The following is a 20,458-nucleotide window of genomic DNA, read 5'->3' as shown; positions in this document are numbered from 1 at the left end:
TGGACAGAGGCTGCGGACATACTACAAGAGGTGGACAGAGGCTGCGGACATACTACAAGAGGTGGACAGAGGCTGCGGACATACTACAAGAGGTGGACAGAGGCTGCGGACATACTACAAGAGGTGGACAGAGGCTGCGGACATACTACAAGAGGTGGACAGAGGCTGCGGACATACTACAAGAGGTGGACAGAGGCTGCGGACATACTACAAGAGGTGGACAGAGGCTGCGGACATACTACAGGAGGTGGACAGAGGCTGCGGACATACTACAAGAGGTGGACAGAGGCTGCGGACATACTACAAGAGGTGGACAGAGGCTGCGGGCATACTACAAGAGGTGGACAGAGGCTGCGGGCATACTACAGGAGGTGGACAGAGGCTGCGGGCATACTACAGGAGGTGGACAGAGGCTGCGGGCATACTACAGGAGGTGGACAGAGACTGCGGACATGATACATCCTCACAGCAGCCTCCTCCCCTGTCCACCATCATATTACTTCTCCAGTCCACATCAGATTCATCAGTGTGCTGTGTCCTCCTCCTGTGCCCCTTTCACCTCTCCACAGGTCAGGTCAGAGGTGAAAGGGGCACAGGAGGAGGACACAGCACACTGATGAATTTGATGTGGACTGGAGAAGTAATATGATGGTGAATAGAGCACATCAATCTCTGTCCCCTGCATATGCCATGCAGCCAGGGACAGAGACTGATGTGCTCTATTCACCATCATATTATTTCTCCCGGCTCCAGTCCCAGTAATGTCCTCCTTTTACTATGAAGATCCCCCCCACAGCTTCACTCTCCGTACCTCCGCCTGGTGCCTGTGTGTGCAGCCAGCCAAGTCACTGCATGACAGGACAGAGTCGCCTCATCGCCTGGCTCAGCTGTCAGCTTGCCGCCGTGCTCAATCGATTCAAAAATGGCGCCAGGCGGCGCTATTAGGTTACTGCGCATGCGCCGCCCGGCCGAGCGCGTACGAGCCTTCCCGAGCCCAGCCGGCTTCGGAACGGCGCATGCGTAGTTGCGTGGCCGACTCGCGGCCATCATTTTTACGGGCACCGTTGCCCGTAACGGGCATTCACGGGCGCCCCGAAAAACGGGTTAAATTTACGGGCTGCCCGTAAATCTACGGGCGGTTGGCAACACTGGTAGGGGGGACTGTGCACAGGTGGGGTATCGTATGACTCAGAATGTTCTAATTAGTTGAGGGGCTATTTATTTCTTCATTTTGGATTGTGTCGAGTGCTAAAGCTCCAGTTTGGCGGGACTGTGGGTAGGTTGGGTGAGGTTGACCCTGTATGTTCTGATTGGTCAAGAAGCTATCCAGTGGCAGTGCGTCCATTAAGGGCACACGGGCGCCGCCCCCTCTCCCCAGCCACCCCCTCTATGACTAATGGATAGATTCATGTATTGCATGAATCTATCCATGGCCGCCGCCACGACCCCCTATTCAGGCATCCGGCCTCTTTTCGGACGCCTAAATTACAGCGGTGGGAGTGTATTTTTGAAGCACCTGATTAGAGCCATAGGCTCTAATAGGCTTCAAAAACAGTGAACTGCAAGAGCAGAGCATTGCGCTCGCAGTACAGCCAGGTGTGTTAGAACAGCGAATGAATATTCGCTGTTCTAACACTGAACCTCCTCTCCACCAATCAGGAAGCATGGGTGTGTTACCCATCACCTGGTTGGCTGAAACGACAGGCCCTGTGATTGGATGCCTATCAGGAGGGGGGGGGGGATGCAAGGAGGACACAGCTCGCCGCCGTCACCTGCTGCCCCAACGAGATAGGGTAAGTGCCGGGCAGACGGCGAGTGGGCGGGGGGGGTCACAGTGTCAACTTTTGATGGACACAGTGGCGGTATTTGATAGGCACAGTGGCAGCATTTAAAGGGCACAATGGTGGCATTTGATGGCACAATGGCTGCAATTGATGGCACAGTGGCTGCGTTTGATAGGCACAGTGGCTGCATTTGATGGGGCACATTGGCTGCATTTGGCACAGTGCCTGCAATTGATGGGCACAGTGGCTGCATTTGATGGCACAGTGGCTGGGTTTCAGATAATAGGTAAGGGGAGAGTGGCACTCCCTATAATGATGGAAGACTGAGTTTCTACAAGAATGTTTTATGCTACACTCAAGTGTAGATATGCTCCAACCACCTAAATAAAAATAGTAAAAATAAAATTAAATAAAAATAAAAATAAATATGGGTTGTATGTTTGTGTCACTAAGTGTGTATATCCTTTAACACAAAAAGGAGTGAAGTATATAAGTATACCACACCTTAAAAAAAGGATGTGCCTCACCTAGTGTACACAAGGTGTGTAATGCGTATGTCACTATGTAGGAAATTCAATAACGAAGCATCTAGTGCAAACTCATCAATCAGACCAGACCCTACAATAGTGCACCAACATTAGAAAATGGAGACTCCCCCACAGGGGATTTCCAACTTGCAATAAAGTGACAACCAGAAAAAAAAAAATATATATATATATATATATATATATATATATATATATATATATATATATATATATATATATATATATATATATATATATATATATACACAAATGGTAAATGTCCAAATCACATAAAAGATTCCTCAGTTGTGAAGGTAAAGTTCTAAATTAGCAAAATGTGCAAAACAACAAATATGATAAGCAAGTAATGATACAAGTGGTCAAAAAAAAAAAAAAAAAAACTCCAAAGATGGCATAATGTTCATAGCAGAAAAATAATCATACAAAAAATGTGCCCAAAAAAGTGTCCAAAAAAAAAAAAATATATATATATATATATATATATATATATATATATAAATGTTTATAAACATCTAAGGTGACTCTTGTGCTCCACACAGCATCCAGTGATTTCTGTGATCCCCCTCAAGGGTCCCCACTCACCAGCTCCTGGCACCCCCACAGGGGTAGAAAGCGTGTAATATAAAGGTGGATGAGCTCCTATCCCGGATGGGACGTTCCCACCGATCCTGGAGATGATTCACCAGCTTTCAGTAGTCACATCCTCTCCTTACTGAAGTGTTCCTCTGCCCTGATTCCTTTCACATATGTGGTCTGCTGTGCTCAGTAGCTGCGTTTGAATGCACAATGGCTGCGTTTGATGGCACAGTGAGGCTGCAGTTGCTGATTTTTTTTCCCCGAATTTTTCAGTTTGTTTGCGCCCGCCCCCCAAAAAAAAATTTTGAGCACCAGCCGCCACGGATTTGGACCACCCACCCATAACATTATGACCACCCACCATAACCCGTCGAGGCATGGACTCCACTAGACCTCTACGGGTATGCTGTTGTATCTGGCACTAAGCCATCAGTAGCAGATCCTTTAAGTCCTGTAAGTTGTGAGGTGGGGCCTCCATGGATCGAACTTGTTTTGTCAACGCATTTTACAGATGCTCAATTGGATTGAAATCTTGAAAATTTAAAAGTCCAGTCAAGTCAACACCTCAAACTCATTGTTGTCTTTCTTCTCAAATATTTTTTGAATTCATCAAACCAGGTCATCTTCTTCCATTGCTACGTGGTCCAGTTCTGATGCTCACATACCCATTGTTGGTGCTTTTGGCTGTGGACACGTGTCAGCATGGGCACCCTGACCAGCCCCATACGCAACAAACTGCGATACACTGTGTGTTCTGACACCTTTCTTTTAGAACCATTAACTTTTTTTTATTAATTTGAGCTACAGTAGCTCTTCTATTGGATTGGACTACACAGGACAGCCTTCTCCCCGCATGTGCATCAATGAGCCTTGGCTGCCCATGGTTCAATGGTTTTCCTTCCTTGGACCACTTATGGTGGGTTCTGACCACTGCAGACTGGGAACATCCCACAAGAGCTGCAGTTTTGGAGATGCTCTGACCTGGTCATCTAGCCATTACAATTTGGCCAATGCCAAAGTTGCTCAAATCATTACGCTTGCCCATTTTCACTGCTTTCAACACATCAGCTTCAGTATAATTCCACCGACTTTCAGATGTCATTGTAACGAGATAATCCATGTGATTCACTTTACCTGTCAGTGGTCATATTGTTATGGCTGTTTGCTATATATTTTATATCCTACTTGTGGATTTTCATGTGTTGGGTAATATAGCCCCAGTGTTGGGGAAATTGTGGGTAGGTGGGTGCAATCTAACCTTACATAATTTGATTGGTCTTTTGTTCACAGGCACCTACTTTTGTGTCGTCTACCAGGGCAGCCTACGTACATACGCCAATCTCACTGTGATTATTATACCTTTGCCTCTCACAGAAGAAATAACAGTTTACCCTCTGCAAACATATCTGACGTGTGAAAACACAGCACCGGTACAATTAACATGCTGTGTAAATGGCCCTGGCTACACTCGAAATTTCACAAATGGTTCTCCACCCATACATGGTAAGTATGTCCTTTATAATGAAGTAGAGGATTTGACCTTCTCCAAATCAATTAATCAATATGCTAAATAATTTTAGAGATGGTTGAGTTGGGCAGTGCACATCATTTTAAAGAAAAATCCATTCAGTGTTGAGTGCTGTAAAATAAGTGTTATGTAAAGCCCAATGAAGCCCTGGTATAACTGTAATTCGGTTGCATAAGCCACACCACCCCCATAGAAGCAGCTGATTAGGATGGGTCCTCTTTTCTTTGCCTCAACCTTTTCAAGAACTTCAGCCCCTCTGACACACCAGGAGTGTACAAACATACAATATCACAGGAAACCACTGAAAGTAATACTTAGTGCCCAGTAGTAGAGCTATATCAAAGAACTAGCACTAAACCAGGTAGTAAAGGCAAACTTAAAATTATACTAAAGTCTTGTTTTTTTTTTCGTTAAAGATAACAAACATGTTATACTTACCTGCTCTGTGCAGTGGTTTTGCACAGAGCAGCCCAGATCCTCCTTTTCTTGGGTCCTTATTTGGTGCTCATGGCCCCCCCCTCCTGTTGAGTGCCCCCACAGCAAGCTGCTTGCTATGGGGGTACCCGAGCCAGGCCGCAGCTCCCTGTGTCAATTTAGACATGAAGCCCTGGCCTGGCCCAGCCTCCTTTCTCTCCTAATTGTCTCACTAACTTTGATTGACAGCAGCGGGAGCCAATGGCGCCACGCTGCTGTCTCAGCCAATGGGGAGAGGAGTCCCGGACAGCTGAGTCTCTTGTGCAACATCGCTGGATCGAGATGGGGTTCAGGTAAGTATTAGGAGGGCTGACGGGGGCTGCTGCACACAAAAGATGTTTTATCTTAACCACTTGCCGACCAGCCGCCATCATTATACTGCGGCAGGTTGGCACGATTCCGTGAGCCGTCATAGCTGTACGTCGGCTCCTTTAAGCGGGATAGCAGGCGCTGCACTGCAGGGGTGCCGATGCTCGTGGCCGGCAGTCGCGATGACCGCTGGCCACGCGCGATCGCGGGCACGAGAGACAGAACAGGGACGTGTGTGTGTAAACACACAAATCCCTGTTCTGTGAGGAGAGGCAGATTGTGAGTTCCTACTAGCTAGGAACCACAATCTGTCATCTCCTATAGTCAGTCCCCTCCCCCCCACGGTTAGAACACATACTAGGGAATACAGTTAACCCCTTGATCGCCCCCTAGTGTTAACCCCTTCCCTGCCAGTGACATTTACACAGTAATCAGTGCCTTTTTAAAGCACTGATCGCTGTATAATTGTCAGTCGTCCCAAAAATGTGTCAAAAGTGTCCGATCATTACTAGGAAAAAAAAATAATAATAATAAAAATGCCATAAATCTATCCCCTATTTTGTAGATGCTTTAACTTTTGTGCAAACCAATCAATATACTCTTATTGCGATTTTTATTACCAAAAATATGTAGAAGAATACATATCGGCCTAAACTGAGGAAAAAATTATCTTTTTTAAAAAAAATTGGGGATATTTATTATAGCAAAAAGTTCAAAATAAGTGTTTTTCAAAAAGTTCAAAAAGTTTTTTTTTTTTTCAAAATTGTCGCTGTTTTTTTGTTCATAGAGCAAAAAATAAAAACTGCAGAGATGATAAAATACCACCAAAAGAAAGCTCTATTTGTGGGGAAAAAAGGAAAATTTTGTTTGGGCACAGCGTCGCATAACCGCGCAATTGTCAGTTAAATTGACGCAGTGCCCTATCGCAAAAAATAGCCTGGTCATTGAGCAGCCAAATCTTCAGGGGCTGAAGTGGTTAATGCATAGAATGCATTAAGATGAAAAACATTCTGCCTTTACAACCACTTTAATATATTGTAACCCAAAATGTTTAGTATTTAGGGAAGCTTAAAATGGATTAACAATGGTAATAACACAATTTAGCATTCAAAGTGATTAACATTAAGGATTAGGCATAAAATGACATTTGGCGTCCAGATCAGCATAAACAGTAGCAAGGCCACCTCAAGTCCAGCTGTGGGCAGTAGTAAAGTTTAATCTACCGAGTGCTGGAACTATACTGCCAGAGTGTATTTATGGTAGCAATGCTAGACCTAGACCAACTAGGTATGCACTGTCCAAAAGAAAAGGTGATGGTAGAGGTGTGGGCAGGGGAACAAAGGGGCCTGCAAAACATTTATTACAGGAGGGGTAGTCCTTTGAGATGTACTTCTGCTGGCTATCGTTGAGGTAATTTGAGAGCATTGGTGCACTAAACGACAGTCCCAGTTAACTTGTATGCAGTATATAGTAGGTACAGTATAGATATGGTATAGTCTTGGCACAGGTGCAAGGTAGATGTGGTAAAGGTTTGGTATAATACGGTATAGGGTTGGTATAGGTACAGTCTAGGTTTGGAATAAGTGCAGTATGGGTGGCTCAGTCCCCACTAGCAGTATCAGCAGTATCTTCATTCCTCCTACTGCTATCATGTACCTGGTGCTGGAGGCCAATGGAGAGAGGGCTTCCCTTGTGGCTAAGTTCCAGACCCCCCTGAGGGTGGAAACAGGAGAGGCCAGGCTCAAATTAGAATGGGTCGCCTGCTGGACTGCGTGCAGGAGGTTCCAGAGTACAGCTGGTGTGCTGGCATAGAATCAGCAGACAGGTGGCGCCCATGAGGTGTTGCAGGACTCGGATAATGCTGAGACTGGAGCGTGGTCAGAAGGAAGAATAGGTCATGAGCCAGGTGGGTATCAGAGCAGACGTGGTCAGGTGGATAGTCGAGGTCGAACATAGGAAGCAAACAGGAGACAGGTCAAGGATAACTTAGGTCTGTAACAAGAGACACAGAAACAGGAATATCACAAAAAAACCGCAATGGAGGAGCCGAAGATCAACCAGCAACTGTAGCCACTAACAGGCTTCCTTATACAGGCTTCCTTATGTGAAGTGCTGGTAGAGATGCTGGGTCCTAAAGTCCTTCTCCTGCCATAAGTGCTGGTAGAGATGCTGGGTCCTAGAGCCCTTCTCCTGCCGCTAGTGCCCTGACAACTGCACAGTGCATATCGGGATCTGTAGAGTAACCATTATAGTGTAGCCATTATATGGCTGCCATCTAAAACTACAACTCCCAGGATTCTCAGTGCTCTGCATAGAAATCTATGGGTTTGGTTGGCTTGAGCTCTCCTCCTGCTGGCCAGAGGAAGATGGTTCAGCATACCATCTGGATCTTAGTAGAGAAAAAGAAGAATAAAGGGCAATGTCTCCATCTCCATGTTTCTGTAGCCCAGCACCTGGCTACATGTACATGAAAAAGTCAAGGAGTTTTTAGGGAAGAATATATTGTCAATGATGTGTGTATAGTAGTTATACCATAGAAATGTTCTTCAGCCTATTGTCACTTTAAATTGTCATCCAGCCAACTATGGCAGCTAATACAGAACAACAGAATGTCCAGACAAATGTTAAAAAATGTTCATCAGTTCATTTGTATACACATTCTTAATGCTGCTAGTGTAACTGCCTAAAATCCCATGATATTATTTTGCTACAACCCTTTGTACAGCACAAATCAGCCCAGGTTGCAGTGTACTGGTCAACACAATGGTGTAGTAATGGTTAGCACTTCTGCCTGGGATGACCAGTTCAAGCCACAGCACTACCTGCCTGGAAATTGCATGTTCTCCCTGTGCTCATGTGGGTTTCCTCCCACACTCCAAAGACATGCTGGTAGGTTAATTGGCTTGTATGCATGTGAATTAGAGAGCTCCTTGAGGGCAGGGACTGATGTGAATGTACAATATATGTGTAAGGTGCTGCGTAAATAGTTGGTGCTATATAAATACTACTGTGAAGACAATTAGTACTATACTGCATTGTGTAATGATGTCAGTCTAATGTGTTTCAGGCCCTGGAGGCAGAAGATAAGCTGTTTAACCAGTTCCGGCCAAACTCCACATTTCGCTCATACATGTAAAAATCTGTTTTGTGGTTTTTCTTTTTTTGCAAGAAAATTACTTAGGACCTCCAAACATTATATTTTGTTTAAGTAGAGACGCTGGGGAAAAAAATGGTTGTTGTTGCAATTTTTTATGTGGCACAATAGTTGCGCAGCGCTTTATTAAATGCACATTTTCAGGAAAAAATACACTCTAATGAGTTTTAGTGAACACAAACACAATATAATATACAATTATTTTTCAAAACATAAAGATGATTTTACGCTGATTAAATGGATACCTAGCACCATGTCTCGCCCGTGAAATGTCGCCAAACTACGGTACCTAAAAATCTCAATAAGGGACTCTTTAAAAGCCTTTACAGGTTACTAATTTAGAGTTACACAGTAGGTCTGGTGCTATAATTATTGCTCTGACATTCGCAGCGATACCTCACATGTGTGGTGCAATCACCGTTTACATATGCGTAATAGACCTACGTGAGCTTACTCCTTTGCACATGAACATAGGGGGACAGGGCACTACATTTTTTTAAATCTGTTATTGTTTATTTTATTTTTTACACTGTGTGTGTGTATATATATATATATATATATATATATATATATATATATATATATTTTTTTTTATTTTTTCCTTTTGGATCAACTTTTTTGCTATCACAAGGCACAAACAACATCCTTTGTGGTAGTATGGGCCGTGACAGGTCCTCTTTTTGGAGAGATTTGAGGTCCAATGGACCCCATATTTCTCCTCTGGCCTCCAAAGCATCTGATCAAGCTGAGATCGGTTTGATCTGATGCTTTCATAAGCTGTTAATGGCTTGTTTACATCAGACCGTAACCGGAAGTGACTAAATCTTTGTCGCTTCTGGTTTCTGAGTTTCTAAGTGGGAGGAACAAAGTTAGTTCCTCTCATTATGTCTGGGGAAGCCGATGCCACTGGCCGCATCTTTACTGGTCTCCCCGATGGGAGGGGACCCCTTCCACTGCCTGTAAAAGTATTTCAGTTGCTGTATAGTTCAAATCACATTTACCTAAAAGAGGATTGCTTGCTGAAAAGAACAATACAAGGATCATAACTGTAAATGGCCTAAAGATGGGTAGTGGTTAAAAGGGGTACCTGTCAGGATAGTGTTAATTTACTTTTTGCTTATTTATTTATAATAGTACAACTCATTTAGGACTCATTGAGATCTATTCATATGTGTTGGGCAGATACACTGTCATGTGCGTTTCATTTGTGCGCTGACATGTATTTTGCATGCTATGTGTGTTTCTGGTGCTTTTTTGAATTTAGGATTTGAAGTGGATAGAAAAAACAGCAATCGATCAAAGCTTGTTAATACTTGTTGCCAAGGTATCAAATCTCACATTGCCATTGACTTTTATGGGCCTCCCCACGAACTCAAAAAATGTACATGCTGTATTTTTCAAAGCCCACTGCAGCACAGAGATGGGAACAGGCACTGTTATTATAATGGGGCGCCTGGACACTTGCTCGTGTCTGAATAATGTAAATGGGCCTTCAAAGTTTACTTAATGGTCTATTTATTTGCAGATACAACACTGAATTGTTCTTACAGCAACATGAACTTTGATTGTAATACTAAAACACCGGTCAGTGTCTCTTGTGTGGTTTTCAACAGCCAGAACGATAATGTCACTAGCAAAGCAATGACCATCAGCTATGTTCAAGGTAAGGCAAAGTAGGCTTATGTCTTGGCAACACAACCCTATGGCGACTATAAATGCTATATTTCTGTTTTTCAGTGGTCTTGTTGTCATTACTTACTGGTTTTAATTAAATGATCATTTATGCACAAAATACATATTTCATAATTATGTTAGCATGTGTTTACCAAATCCACCAACAGGGCACATTTTACAGGTAACCTCACTTCATCTGCAGAGTTACCATTTTCTCAGCAATGTGGTTTATGTACCTGTCTGCATATACTTAACAGAAACTGTTAGCAATTACCCTAGGGCAGGGATTGGCAATCCCTTGGCACCCAATGTCTTTTATGTGGGCACCCACTTCCCTGAAGAAAGCATGCCATAGGCTGAGGACGCTTGAGACTGTGTATGAGGAAGTTTGCTTGACTGCCAGAGTTGAGTGCTGAGCTGGTCCCCCCTTCCATAGACTAAGGCTGCGTACACACGATCAGACATTCCGACAACAAAACCGTGGATTTTTTTCCGACGGATTTTGGCTCAAACTTGTCTTGCATACACATGGTCGCACAAATGTTGTCGGAAATTCCAAACGTCAAGAACGCGGTGACGTACAAGACGTATGACGAGCAGAGAAAAATGAAGTTCAATAGCCAGTACGGCTCTTCTGCTTGATTCCGAGCATGCGTGGAATTTTGTGCGTCGGAATTGGGTACACACGAATGGAATTTCCGACAACGGATTTTGTTGTCGGAAAATTTGAGAACCAGCTCTCAAATTTTTGTTGTCGGAAATTCAGACAAAAAATGTCCGATGGAGCCTACACACAGTCGGAATTTCCAACAACAAGCTCCCATCAAACATTTGCTGTCGGAAATTCCGATCGTGTGTATACGCGGCATTAGAGGTATTTCACCCGTGTCTTTTTTTTTGTATCTTCGGCACACACATATCCTTTCTCATCCCACATCCGCTGTGCGTTGCTGCCGGCTCTGCACCCCCTATTAACACTAGCACTGCAGTCATGGAACATTTGCCCCCAGAGCTCTACTCACTCCACTTAGCAGCTGTATTTTTCGGTGTGCAAAAAGTATTACTGCTAGTACTCAGGGTACCCAAGGTCCCCCTTGGGGGAAGGAATGAAATATTTTGAAAAATGATCCTTTGTGATAAGGTTTATGTGTGTCTGTAAGACTCTTATTTGTTCCACAGTAATTAGGAAATATTTTGTGAGGACTGCGCTTTACATGTGTGGTGTACATGTACAGAGGATCACACTCTATGAAGCCATGTAAAAAGGTTCAGCATAATTTATCCATGCATAATTTTCTCCCTTTGGTGTCCCTCTTTAGTTCTAAAGTTGGGAGGTAGGATGGGTGTCTGGAAAGCTGTAGGGGAGGGGATAATGATTCCTCATGGCAATCCTGTCTGGCACTTCTAATTAAATTTATAGAAACATTTTTTGATACACTAGGCTCAAAAGGTGGCCTACCCATGCTCTACGGCTACACTAGTGACTTTTAGGAGCTTAGGAGCTTAAAGTGGAGATCCGCCCACAAGTCAGCAGCTACAAATACTGCTGCTGACTTGTAATATATAGACACTTACCTATCCAGGGAGCCTGCGATCTTCGGATTGGCTGTCGGGTGCAGCCACCGCCATTAGCGGTAAGGGGACATGGCAGTGAAGCCTTTAAGCTTCACGCCCGGCTCCCTGCTGCACATGCGCGAAGCGCGCTGCGCATATCAATTGGTCCGGTGGCGGAGAAAGGAGGAGGGGGCTGGACTTCTGACGTACCTCGCCGCAACGAGGTGTGACGGAAGTGGGGACAGGGTACCTGTCAAAAATAGGTCCCTTCCCCCCGAAAGGTACCACTTCCCATAGTTGCATAGTGCCACAATGTAAATGCATAGCAGAAGCTATTAGTGAATATTCCCCTCTCTACCCCCCCTACAGCTGACCAGTGGCGGCCCGTTCATTAGGGGCGCACGGGCTCTACCCCCCATTCATGCGTCCAGCCCCCAATCTACAAACAGGGTGCCGGACACATGGATTTCAATGAGGGTTTTTTTTTTTAAGCACGTGATTAGAGCCAGAGGCTCTAATAAGCTTAAAAAAAGGGTGGACTCAGGGTGCCCCAAATCCCACCCAGTTGTGTGACAATAGCAAATGACTATTCATCATTATCACACTGATTCTCCTCTTGGCCAATCAGGAAGGATCGTTTCCCGATTGGCCGAAAGAAGAAGCCATCCTATTGGCCTATGAGGAAGGAGGAGGAGGAAGGAAAAGTACGGCCGAGGAGATGCATGGGAAGCCCGACTGATTGATCTAGGACACAGAGGAGACAGAGGGGGGAAGCCACCACCACCGTCTCCACCTGTTAGTAAAGGATGAGTGAGCTGGCGACCGGGGGGGTATGATGCGGGGTGCGGGCTGGAGCGGCGAGGGGGGGTCCATGGTCAGGTCCGTCTGCCGCCCCCCCCCCCCCCCCCAAAAAAAACCGATGATGCACCAGCCGCCACTGCAGCTGACCATACACTACAATTGTACAATGTCCTTAAAATCTACCAGCAACTGTAATGTGCAAGAAGTATGCCTCAGATCAGGACTAAAGCTGGCCATAGGTGGATCAAATCTTGGCCGGTTCAGCAGGGACCGGCCATGATTTGATTCATTTATGGGCAGGCTGGTTGTACTGAATCCATCGATTGACTTTAGTACAACCAGTCTGTTTTATTTTTTGCATGTGATCACTGCCGGTGTTTATAGCAGCTGACAATGATCATAGTGTTCTGCCGGTGGGGATGGCTCCCCACCGGCAGAACACAATAGTGCTGCGGGAGGAATTCAGTCAGTCTTGATGGGGGAATCAAAAAGGAAAGAAAATGGTATAATCTATGGCTTGCTTAATTGAGAGCAACAATGGAGGAATCAGGGATCCCTCTAGATGTGCACTTTGCTTTCCAGTATTGACTGATTAAATAAAAACAGGTAGCGGCTGTCCACAACTTTCTCCTTACCAGTGCAGACTGCAGACATTCTGAATATAAGCAGTGCAATGTTTGCATTGGCCTGGGTCATCAGCTCTCAAAGCATAGAACAAGAAGTCAGAGGTTATATTTTTCGTAGTTGTCAAAGATATTTTTAACTAAAAAAGAACTGCATTTATCCTTTAAGATGGCTCAAAGAATTACCTGATCCACAAGGAAAATATTTATATTTTAGTGACTGCAGATCAACAAAACTGCAAGGCGCAAGACGGACGTCCTGAAACTCCCAGCGGTAAAACATATGATGTTCCTTGTCAGACGTTTGATACAACAATGCTGGGCACCAAAACCTTCATCTGCAATGATGGAAGCTGGTCAGTGCAGGAAGATAACTGCTATTCCGCAAGGATTTTCCAGGAACTGCTGAATGTTCAGGTATCTTCCCATTGGACTGGGATGCTAGTGTAGCAATGACTCCCAAAGGAACCACTGGCTGTTAGGGCTCATTCAGACAGGCTCTGACACCCATCCTGTGTGTCAAATTTTGAAATGCAGTTGTGTCCGTGAAGCCACTGCATCTGCATCCACTTCTATAGGCTGCCTGCATTCAGCTCTGAGGTGGATGCAGACGTGTCAGTGCCCATCTCCATGAGCCCTAAAGAGGCTGTCCGAGCCTCCTGCTAATGATTTGCCCTGTAGCTGCACACAGGCACTGCTTGAGCCACATACAGGGAAAGATACAGAATGACAGACTGCCACTCTGTCAGTATTTTTATTTTTGCTATTTTCTTGGCTCAGTTGTCCATGGATTAATGGGTTGGGGGTGCACGATGCCCACAAACAGCAGCAAAAATTCCCTCTGCTTGGTATTATATTCTAGTATCTGTAATCTCTGCCACAGGCTAAGACAGGTTTAGTGAACCTTCTACAGCCCCTCTCACTGGCTAGTTGTGGCCCAGATGGATAATTTTTCAATGTGAACCCTTAAGCCAAGATAGGCAATTTGTTGGCATGAGCCTCTAAATTGAAACTGAAGTCTAAAGCTGACCATACATGGATCGAAATTCAGCCAGATCAACAGGGCCCATGTATGGGCAGGCTGATTGTACCCAAGTTGATCCATCGATCGACTTGGGTACAACCAGCCTGTCAGATTTCTTACATTCGATTACTGCTAGCGGCTATAGTCGCTAGCAGTGATTGTGTTCTGTCAGACAGAAGGGCTCCCCACACTGGCAGAATACAATACGCTGCAGTAGGTATTCCCCCCGCAACCTTATCAGTGATTCTCTTTCCTTCCACCATGGTGAAAGGAAAGAAAAACTTAAAAAAACTGCAAGCAGGCAGGCTATTTATTTCAGAAAAGACTTGCAACGTCTCCTATACAAAAGAACAAACGTACCTGCCTGCTCGCCGTCAATGTTAAAATGTACACTGAGTTGCACATGCGCAAGGATAGTGTTTCCTTGTGAGCAAGCCCATTAGGGCGAAACGCGTTAGTCAAGTGTGGTTACCTTGGGTGGAGTCAATATGCATGCAGCTGCTTTGTTGATAATGGAATAAACCATCAAGACTCAGCCGAGTTTGACAGGTACAGTGAAATGAATGCACAGTCCCCAATGCAGAGCTGGTGCATTCAGGCCCTTGCACCCGTTCCTGCATACCTGTCAAAATTTGGCACAGGTGAGTCCAGCCGATGCATGTCCATTCACTAATATGGACTACCAGAATGCAGCTCAGAGCTAAGACAGAAAAGTAAACAAAGGGCTCTTCACGTTGTACGGGACTGAGCTCCCATGTTAGTGAGCCCTTAGACAACCAGCTGTTTGTTTATTTTGTGCATCTCGTCATTATAGGATGTGGTCAGTGTCCCAGGCCCTCAGCTACTGCAGTCCTTTCCAAAATTACTTGATAATATCACCGTTTTAGCCACCAGTGAGAAAGAAACTATTCTGAATTCTTCAAAAACTTTGGAGTTGATGGTCCAGATCATATCGATATTGGCAAACACGACACAAATGAGTGTTCCAGTTGACCAGCCGATGATGCAGGTATGTCTGTATGTATAAGCCAGACAAGTGAAATTTATTTACATTTAATTATTAGAGTTTAAAGTGATTCCTAAAATATGTTATAAGAGACAATGACGTAAAAAGTGAAAGAGCAGTTGTACCTTTAGTAAAGCTGTCCTTTAATGACTTCCCCAAAGCCCTTGAGCAGGGCCGGACTGGGAATAAAAACCAGCCCTGGAAATAATTTCATACCAGCCCCATAGTATTTTTATACCAGCCCAACCGCATAACGTCGTTATTTTCTTGTTCACAAAAGGGAAAACCATGCATTTTAAAGCACATTTGAAGAGTGTATTATATATAGATAAAAGAGAACATGGCTTTTACAAACAGCAGCAAATTTTTCAAGGCAAAAATCATGCCATTTACTGGCACATTTTTTATTGACACTGCAAAAAAAAGGTGCCGTAAGTGGCAGTTTTCAGTGCAAATATCAATATTTAAGCTATAAACTGCTATCAGCAATGTGTTAAGTTAAACAAAAGTCAAAAACCATATTTCTCCATTTATATGAAAGTCAGATTAATATAACCCAACACAGAGTTCCCCCATATATCAGGAGGGAACTCTGACATAAAGGGGAATATTGCAGATCATGATCTAAGCGGGAACTCTGATATAAAAGGGGGGCACTGGTGACCAGAGACCCCACTTATATCAGAGTCCACTGCATTCCTCTTTACATCAGAGTTCCCCCTTGCACTGTAAGACTATGATGTAAAGGGGAACTCTGGGAATGTGGGGAGGACTCTGGTGACCAGAGAGTACCTTCCGCAGAAAGAAAACACTAAGGTAAGGGGTTTACTGATATAAGGGGGAAACCTTTATATCAGTGCCCCCTTACAATATTGTATTGACCCCCCCCCCCCTCAGGTAGGCCTGGCGGCGCTGTCACTGACCTCCTCTCAGGTGCACCTTGCAGGGCTCAGTCAGTCGGCTCCAGCTCAGTGGCTCTGGTTTTATCCTGTAGTTTCCTCTGTAGTTTCCTCTCAGGCAGGAGGTCAGAGGCTGCAGGGGGGGCAGGAGGTCAGAGGCTGCAGGGGGGGGGACAGGAGGTCAGAGGCTGCAGGGGGGGACAGGAGGTCAGAGGCTGCAGGGGGGGCAGGAGGTCAGAGGCTGCAGGGGGGGGGGGCAGGAGGTCAGAGGCTGCAGGGGGGGCAGGAGGTCAGAGGCTGCAGGGGGGGCAGGAGGTCAGAGGCTGCAGGGGGGGGCAGGAGGTCAGAGGCTGCAGGGGGGGCAGGAGGTCAGAGGCTGCAGGGGGGGCAGGAGGTCAGAGGCTGCAGTGGGGGCAGGAGGTCAGAGGCTGCAGTGGGGGCAGGAGGTCAGAGGCTGCAGTGGGGGCAGGAGGTCAGAGGCTGCAGGGGGGGCAGGAGGTCAGAGGCCACAGTGGGTGCAGGAGGTCAGAGGCTGCAGGGGGGGCAGGAGGTCAGAGGCTGCAGTGGGGGAATAAGGGGGTGCATAAGGGGGAAACCTTTATATCAGTGCCCCCTTACAATATTGTATTGACCCCCCCCCCCCCTCAGGTAGGCCTGGCGGCGCTGTCACTGACCTCCTCTCAGGTGCACCTTGCAGGGCTCAGTCAGTCGGCTCCAGCTCAGTGGCTCTGGTTTTATCCTGTAGTTTCCTCTCCACAGTCCATACATGTCTGACTTCTCTCATGACCCCCATCCCTGAGGCAATCCCACTCTTGACTCCACTCCAGACTTCAGACGTGATAAAAGACAAGAGATGGTCAGAGGCTGCGGATGGTACAGGAGAGGTCAGAGGCTGCGGATGGTACAGGGGAGGTCAGAGGCTGCGGATGGTACAGGGGAGGTCAGAGGCTGCGGATGGTACAGGGGAGGTCAGAGGCTGCGGATGGTACAGGGGAGGTCAGAGGCTGCGGATGGTACAGGGGAGGTCAGAGGCTGCGGATGGTACAGGAGAGGTCAGAGGCTGCGGATGGTACAGGGGAGGTCAGAGGCTGCGGATGGTACAGGAGAGGTCAGAGGCTGCGGATGGTACAGGGGATGTCAGAGGCTGCCGATGGTACAGGAGAGGTCAGAGGCTGCGGATGGTACAGGGGAGGTCAGAGGCTGCGGATGGTACAGGAGAGGTCAGAGGCTGTGGATGGTACAGGGGAGGTCAGAGGCTGCGGATGGTACAGGGGAGGTCAGAGGCTGCGGATGGTACAGGGGAGGTCAGAGGCTGCCGATGGTACAGGAGAGGTCAGAGGCTGCCGATGGTACAGGAGAGGTCAGAGGCTGCCGATGGTACAGGGGAGGTCAGAGGCTGCCGATGGTACAGGGGAGGTCAGAGGCTGCCGAAGGTACAGGGGAGGTCAGAGGCTGCCGATGGTACAGGGGAGGTCAGAGGCTGCCGATGGTACAGGGGAGGTCAGAGGCTGCCGATGGTACAGGGGAGGTCAGAGGCTGCCGATGGTACAGGGGAGGTCAGAGTCTGCCGATGGTACAGGGGAGGTCAGAGGCTGCCGATGGTACAGGGGAGGTAAGAGGCTGCCGATGGTACAGGGGAGGTCAGAGGCTGCCGATGGTACAGGGGAGGTCAGAGGCTGCGGAGGGGGGATGACAGGAGGTCAGAGGCTGCAGGGGGGGGATAGGAGGTCAGAGGCTGCAGGGGGGTGACAGGAGGTCAGAGGCTGCAGGGGGGTGACAGGAGGTCAGAGGCTGCAGGGGGGGTGACAGGAGGTCAGAGGCTGCAGGGGGGTATGACAGGAGGTCAGAGGCTGCGGGGGGGATGACAGGAGGTCAGAGGCTGCAGGGGGGGGACAGGAGGTCAGAGGCTGCAGGGGGGGACAGGAGGTCAGAGGCTGCAGGGGGGGGCAGGAGGTCAGAGGCTGCAGGGGGGGCAGGAGGTCAGAGGCTGCAGGGGGGGGACAGGAGGTCAGAGGCTGCAGGGGGGGGACAGGAGGTCAGAGGCTGCAGGGGGGACAGGAGGTCAGAGGCTGCAGGGGGGACAGGAGGTCAGAGGCTGCAGGGGGGACAGGAGGTCAGAGGCTGCAGGGGGGGCAGGAGGTCAGAGGCTGCAGGGGGGGCAGGAGGTCAGAGGCTGCAGGGGGGGGCAGGAGGTCAGAGGCTGCAGGGGGGCAGGAGGTCAGAGGCTGCAGGGGGGCAGGAGGTCAGAGGCTGCGGGGGGGGCAGGAGGTCAGAGGCTGCAGGGGGGGCAGGAGGTCAGAGGCTGCAGTGGGGGCAGGAGGTCAGAGGCAGCAGTGGGGGCAGGAGGTCAGAGGCTACAGTGGGGGCAGGAGGTCAGAGGCTGCAGGGGGGCAGGAGGTCAGACAGAGGCTGCAGTGGGGGCAGGAGGTCAGAGGCTGCAGGGGGGGCAGGAGGTCAGAGGCTGCAGTGGGGGCAGGAGGTCAGAGGCTGCAGTGGGGGCAGGAGTTCAGAGGCTGCAGTGGGGGCAGGAGGTCAGAGGCTGCAGGGGGGGCAGGAGGTCAGAGGCTGCAGTGGGGGCAGGAGGTCAGAGGCTGCAGTGGGGGCAGGAGGTCAGAGGCTGCAGTGGGGGCAGGAGGTCAGAGGCTGCAGGGGGGCAGGAGGTCAGAGGCTGCAGGGGGGGCAGGAGGTCAGAGGCTGCAGTGGGGGCAGAAGGTCAGAGGCTGCAGTGGGGGCAGGAGGTCAGAGGCTGCAGTGGGGGCAGGAGGTCAGAGGCTACAGTGGGGGCAGGAGGTCAGAGGCTGCAGGGGGGGCAGGAGGTCAGACAGAGGCTGCAGTGGGGGCAGGAGGTCAGAGGCTGCAGTGGGGGCAGGAGGTCAGAGGCTGCAGTGGGGGCAGGAGGTCAGAGGCTGCAGGGGGAGTAGGAGGAAGAGGCCACCAGACGAGTACTCACTGGCGCTGCGGTACTTTTAAAAATGGCGCCGCTCGGCGCCACCGTGTCACTGCGCATGCGCCCGCATTTCCGAGAATTGCCGAGTGTGTACGGACTTTCCCGAGCACAGCTAGCTCGGGAAAGCCCGTACACACTTCCGAGAATAGCGCTAGCGCATCACAGCGGCACCAGGGGCAGCCAGACAGCCGGCCCACCAGGGGATTTCCCGGTATCCCGGTAGGCCAGTCCGGCCCTGCCCTTGAGTGCAACTTGCCTGGTAAAACACTTACCTTCCTTCCCATTCTAGTGGTCAAGCTTTGCATGGCATAGCACAGCATTTGCTGCCTGGCTCAACCATGTGTTTTTACTGTCCCCCAACCACAAGTGTAAACAAAGCCGTAGACAGTTCTCATTGGAATAATCAAATAAATAGACGGGGAGATGGGTGGGGGCCTATACAGAGCACCTCATCCTGGGATAATATATAAACAATGGGATGGACAAATGGACTTTATGTGGTGCTCAAGGATCTACTACACAACTTTATATTTGTCAGGTCACCTTGAGGCTAGGTGACAGTTGCACACCGTTGGGATCAGGAGTGCACCGCAAGGCAGTGGACCCTACGGCTGACTGCTGCGGATGGGAGTCCGGGTATAAGGAAGGCAGGGTCGCTGGAACACCAACACGGATCCCACCGGGGTAAGAGCGTAGGATTCCCTGGGGCGCGGAGTCTAAGAGCCAGCAGGTGTTCACCAGAGCCTCTAGTGGTGAGGATGGACTGGGCTGCAACTGGCTTCAGGTCGCGACCCCCAGGGTCTCCCAGCTCACACCCACAGTAGGCAACAGAAGGATAAGGATAGTAAAGGAATAAGCCAAGGTCAGGGCCACAAGCAGACAAGGACAACAGGGTATACGCCAAGGTTCAGGGTCAAAGGCAAACAAGGATAGTCGGGGACACGCCAAAAGGTCAGGATCACGAGCAGACAGGAATGGTATAGAACACGCCAAGGTCGGTAACAGAGATAAATGTAGAGCACACGGCAGGCAGAAACAGGAAGCCAAACACAAAAAAGGTTGATCAGCAGGGCTGACCTGCAGTGCAGAGGTTAATATAGAGTTCTCTGATAGGAGCTGGGGTGGAGCCATGCTAGAGGAGAGTTAATAAAAGCAGTCAGGTCTGAGAGACAGCTGGTCTTTGGAGATGAACACATGGAAACAGGTAAGCTGACAAACAGACTCTATTGCATAACCATGACAATATTAAAACATACAATTTTCTTTATTTATAAAACATCATAAAAACAGTGATAATTTAAAAGAGCTTTCCTGTCTGGCTTTACACAGTTGTCTCATTCCCTCAATAGCTCAATCTCCTTGGAGTACAAAATACAAAGTGAAAGAAATATTTAACCACTTTACACATTTAAGAATATGGTATCCAAGGGGAGAACTTCTATTTCTCAATGTGTTTCGCTGATATGTAACTGCTTTATCAGGATCTGCGAAACGCATTGAGAAATAGAAGTTCTCGCATTGGAAAGCTCCTTTAAATTGTCAATGTTTTTATGATGT

The 20,458-nt window shown here is 47.9% G+C and overlaps 1 protein-coding gene across 1 annotated transcript in view; it reads left to right on the top strand.

The window, feature by feature from the left end:
- The window catches only part of LOC141139295 (adhesion G protein-coupled receptor F5-like), a 134,399-nt gene that overhangs the window by 90,740 nt on the left and 23,201 nt on the right, over window positions 1–20,458 (top strand). The window contains 4 exon segments of the mRNA XM_073625262.1: window positions 4,199–4,411; window positions 9,899–10,036; window positions 13,243–13,442; window positions 14,864–15,058. Of these exon segments, the coding sequence (XP_073481363.1) occupies window positions 4,199–4,411; window positions 9,899–10,036; window positions 13,243–13,442; window positions 14,864–15,058 (746 nt within the window).

The sequence above is a fragment of the Aquarana catesbeiana genome, linkage group LG04, assembly GCF_042186555.1.
Source record: "Aquarana catesbeiana isolate 2022-GZ linkage group LG04, ASM4218655v1, whole genome shotgun sequence".
NCBI classification, from domain to species: domain Eukaryota; kingdom Metazoa; phylum Chordata; class Amphibia; order Anura; family Ranidae; genus Aquarana; species Aquarana catesbeiana.
Note: the sequence above shows the minus strand (reverse complement) of the source record. Positions and strands in the feature narration are given on the sequence as shown.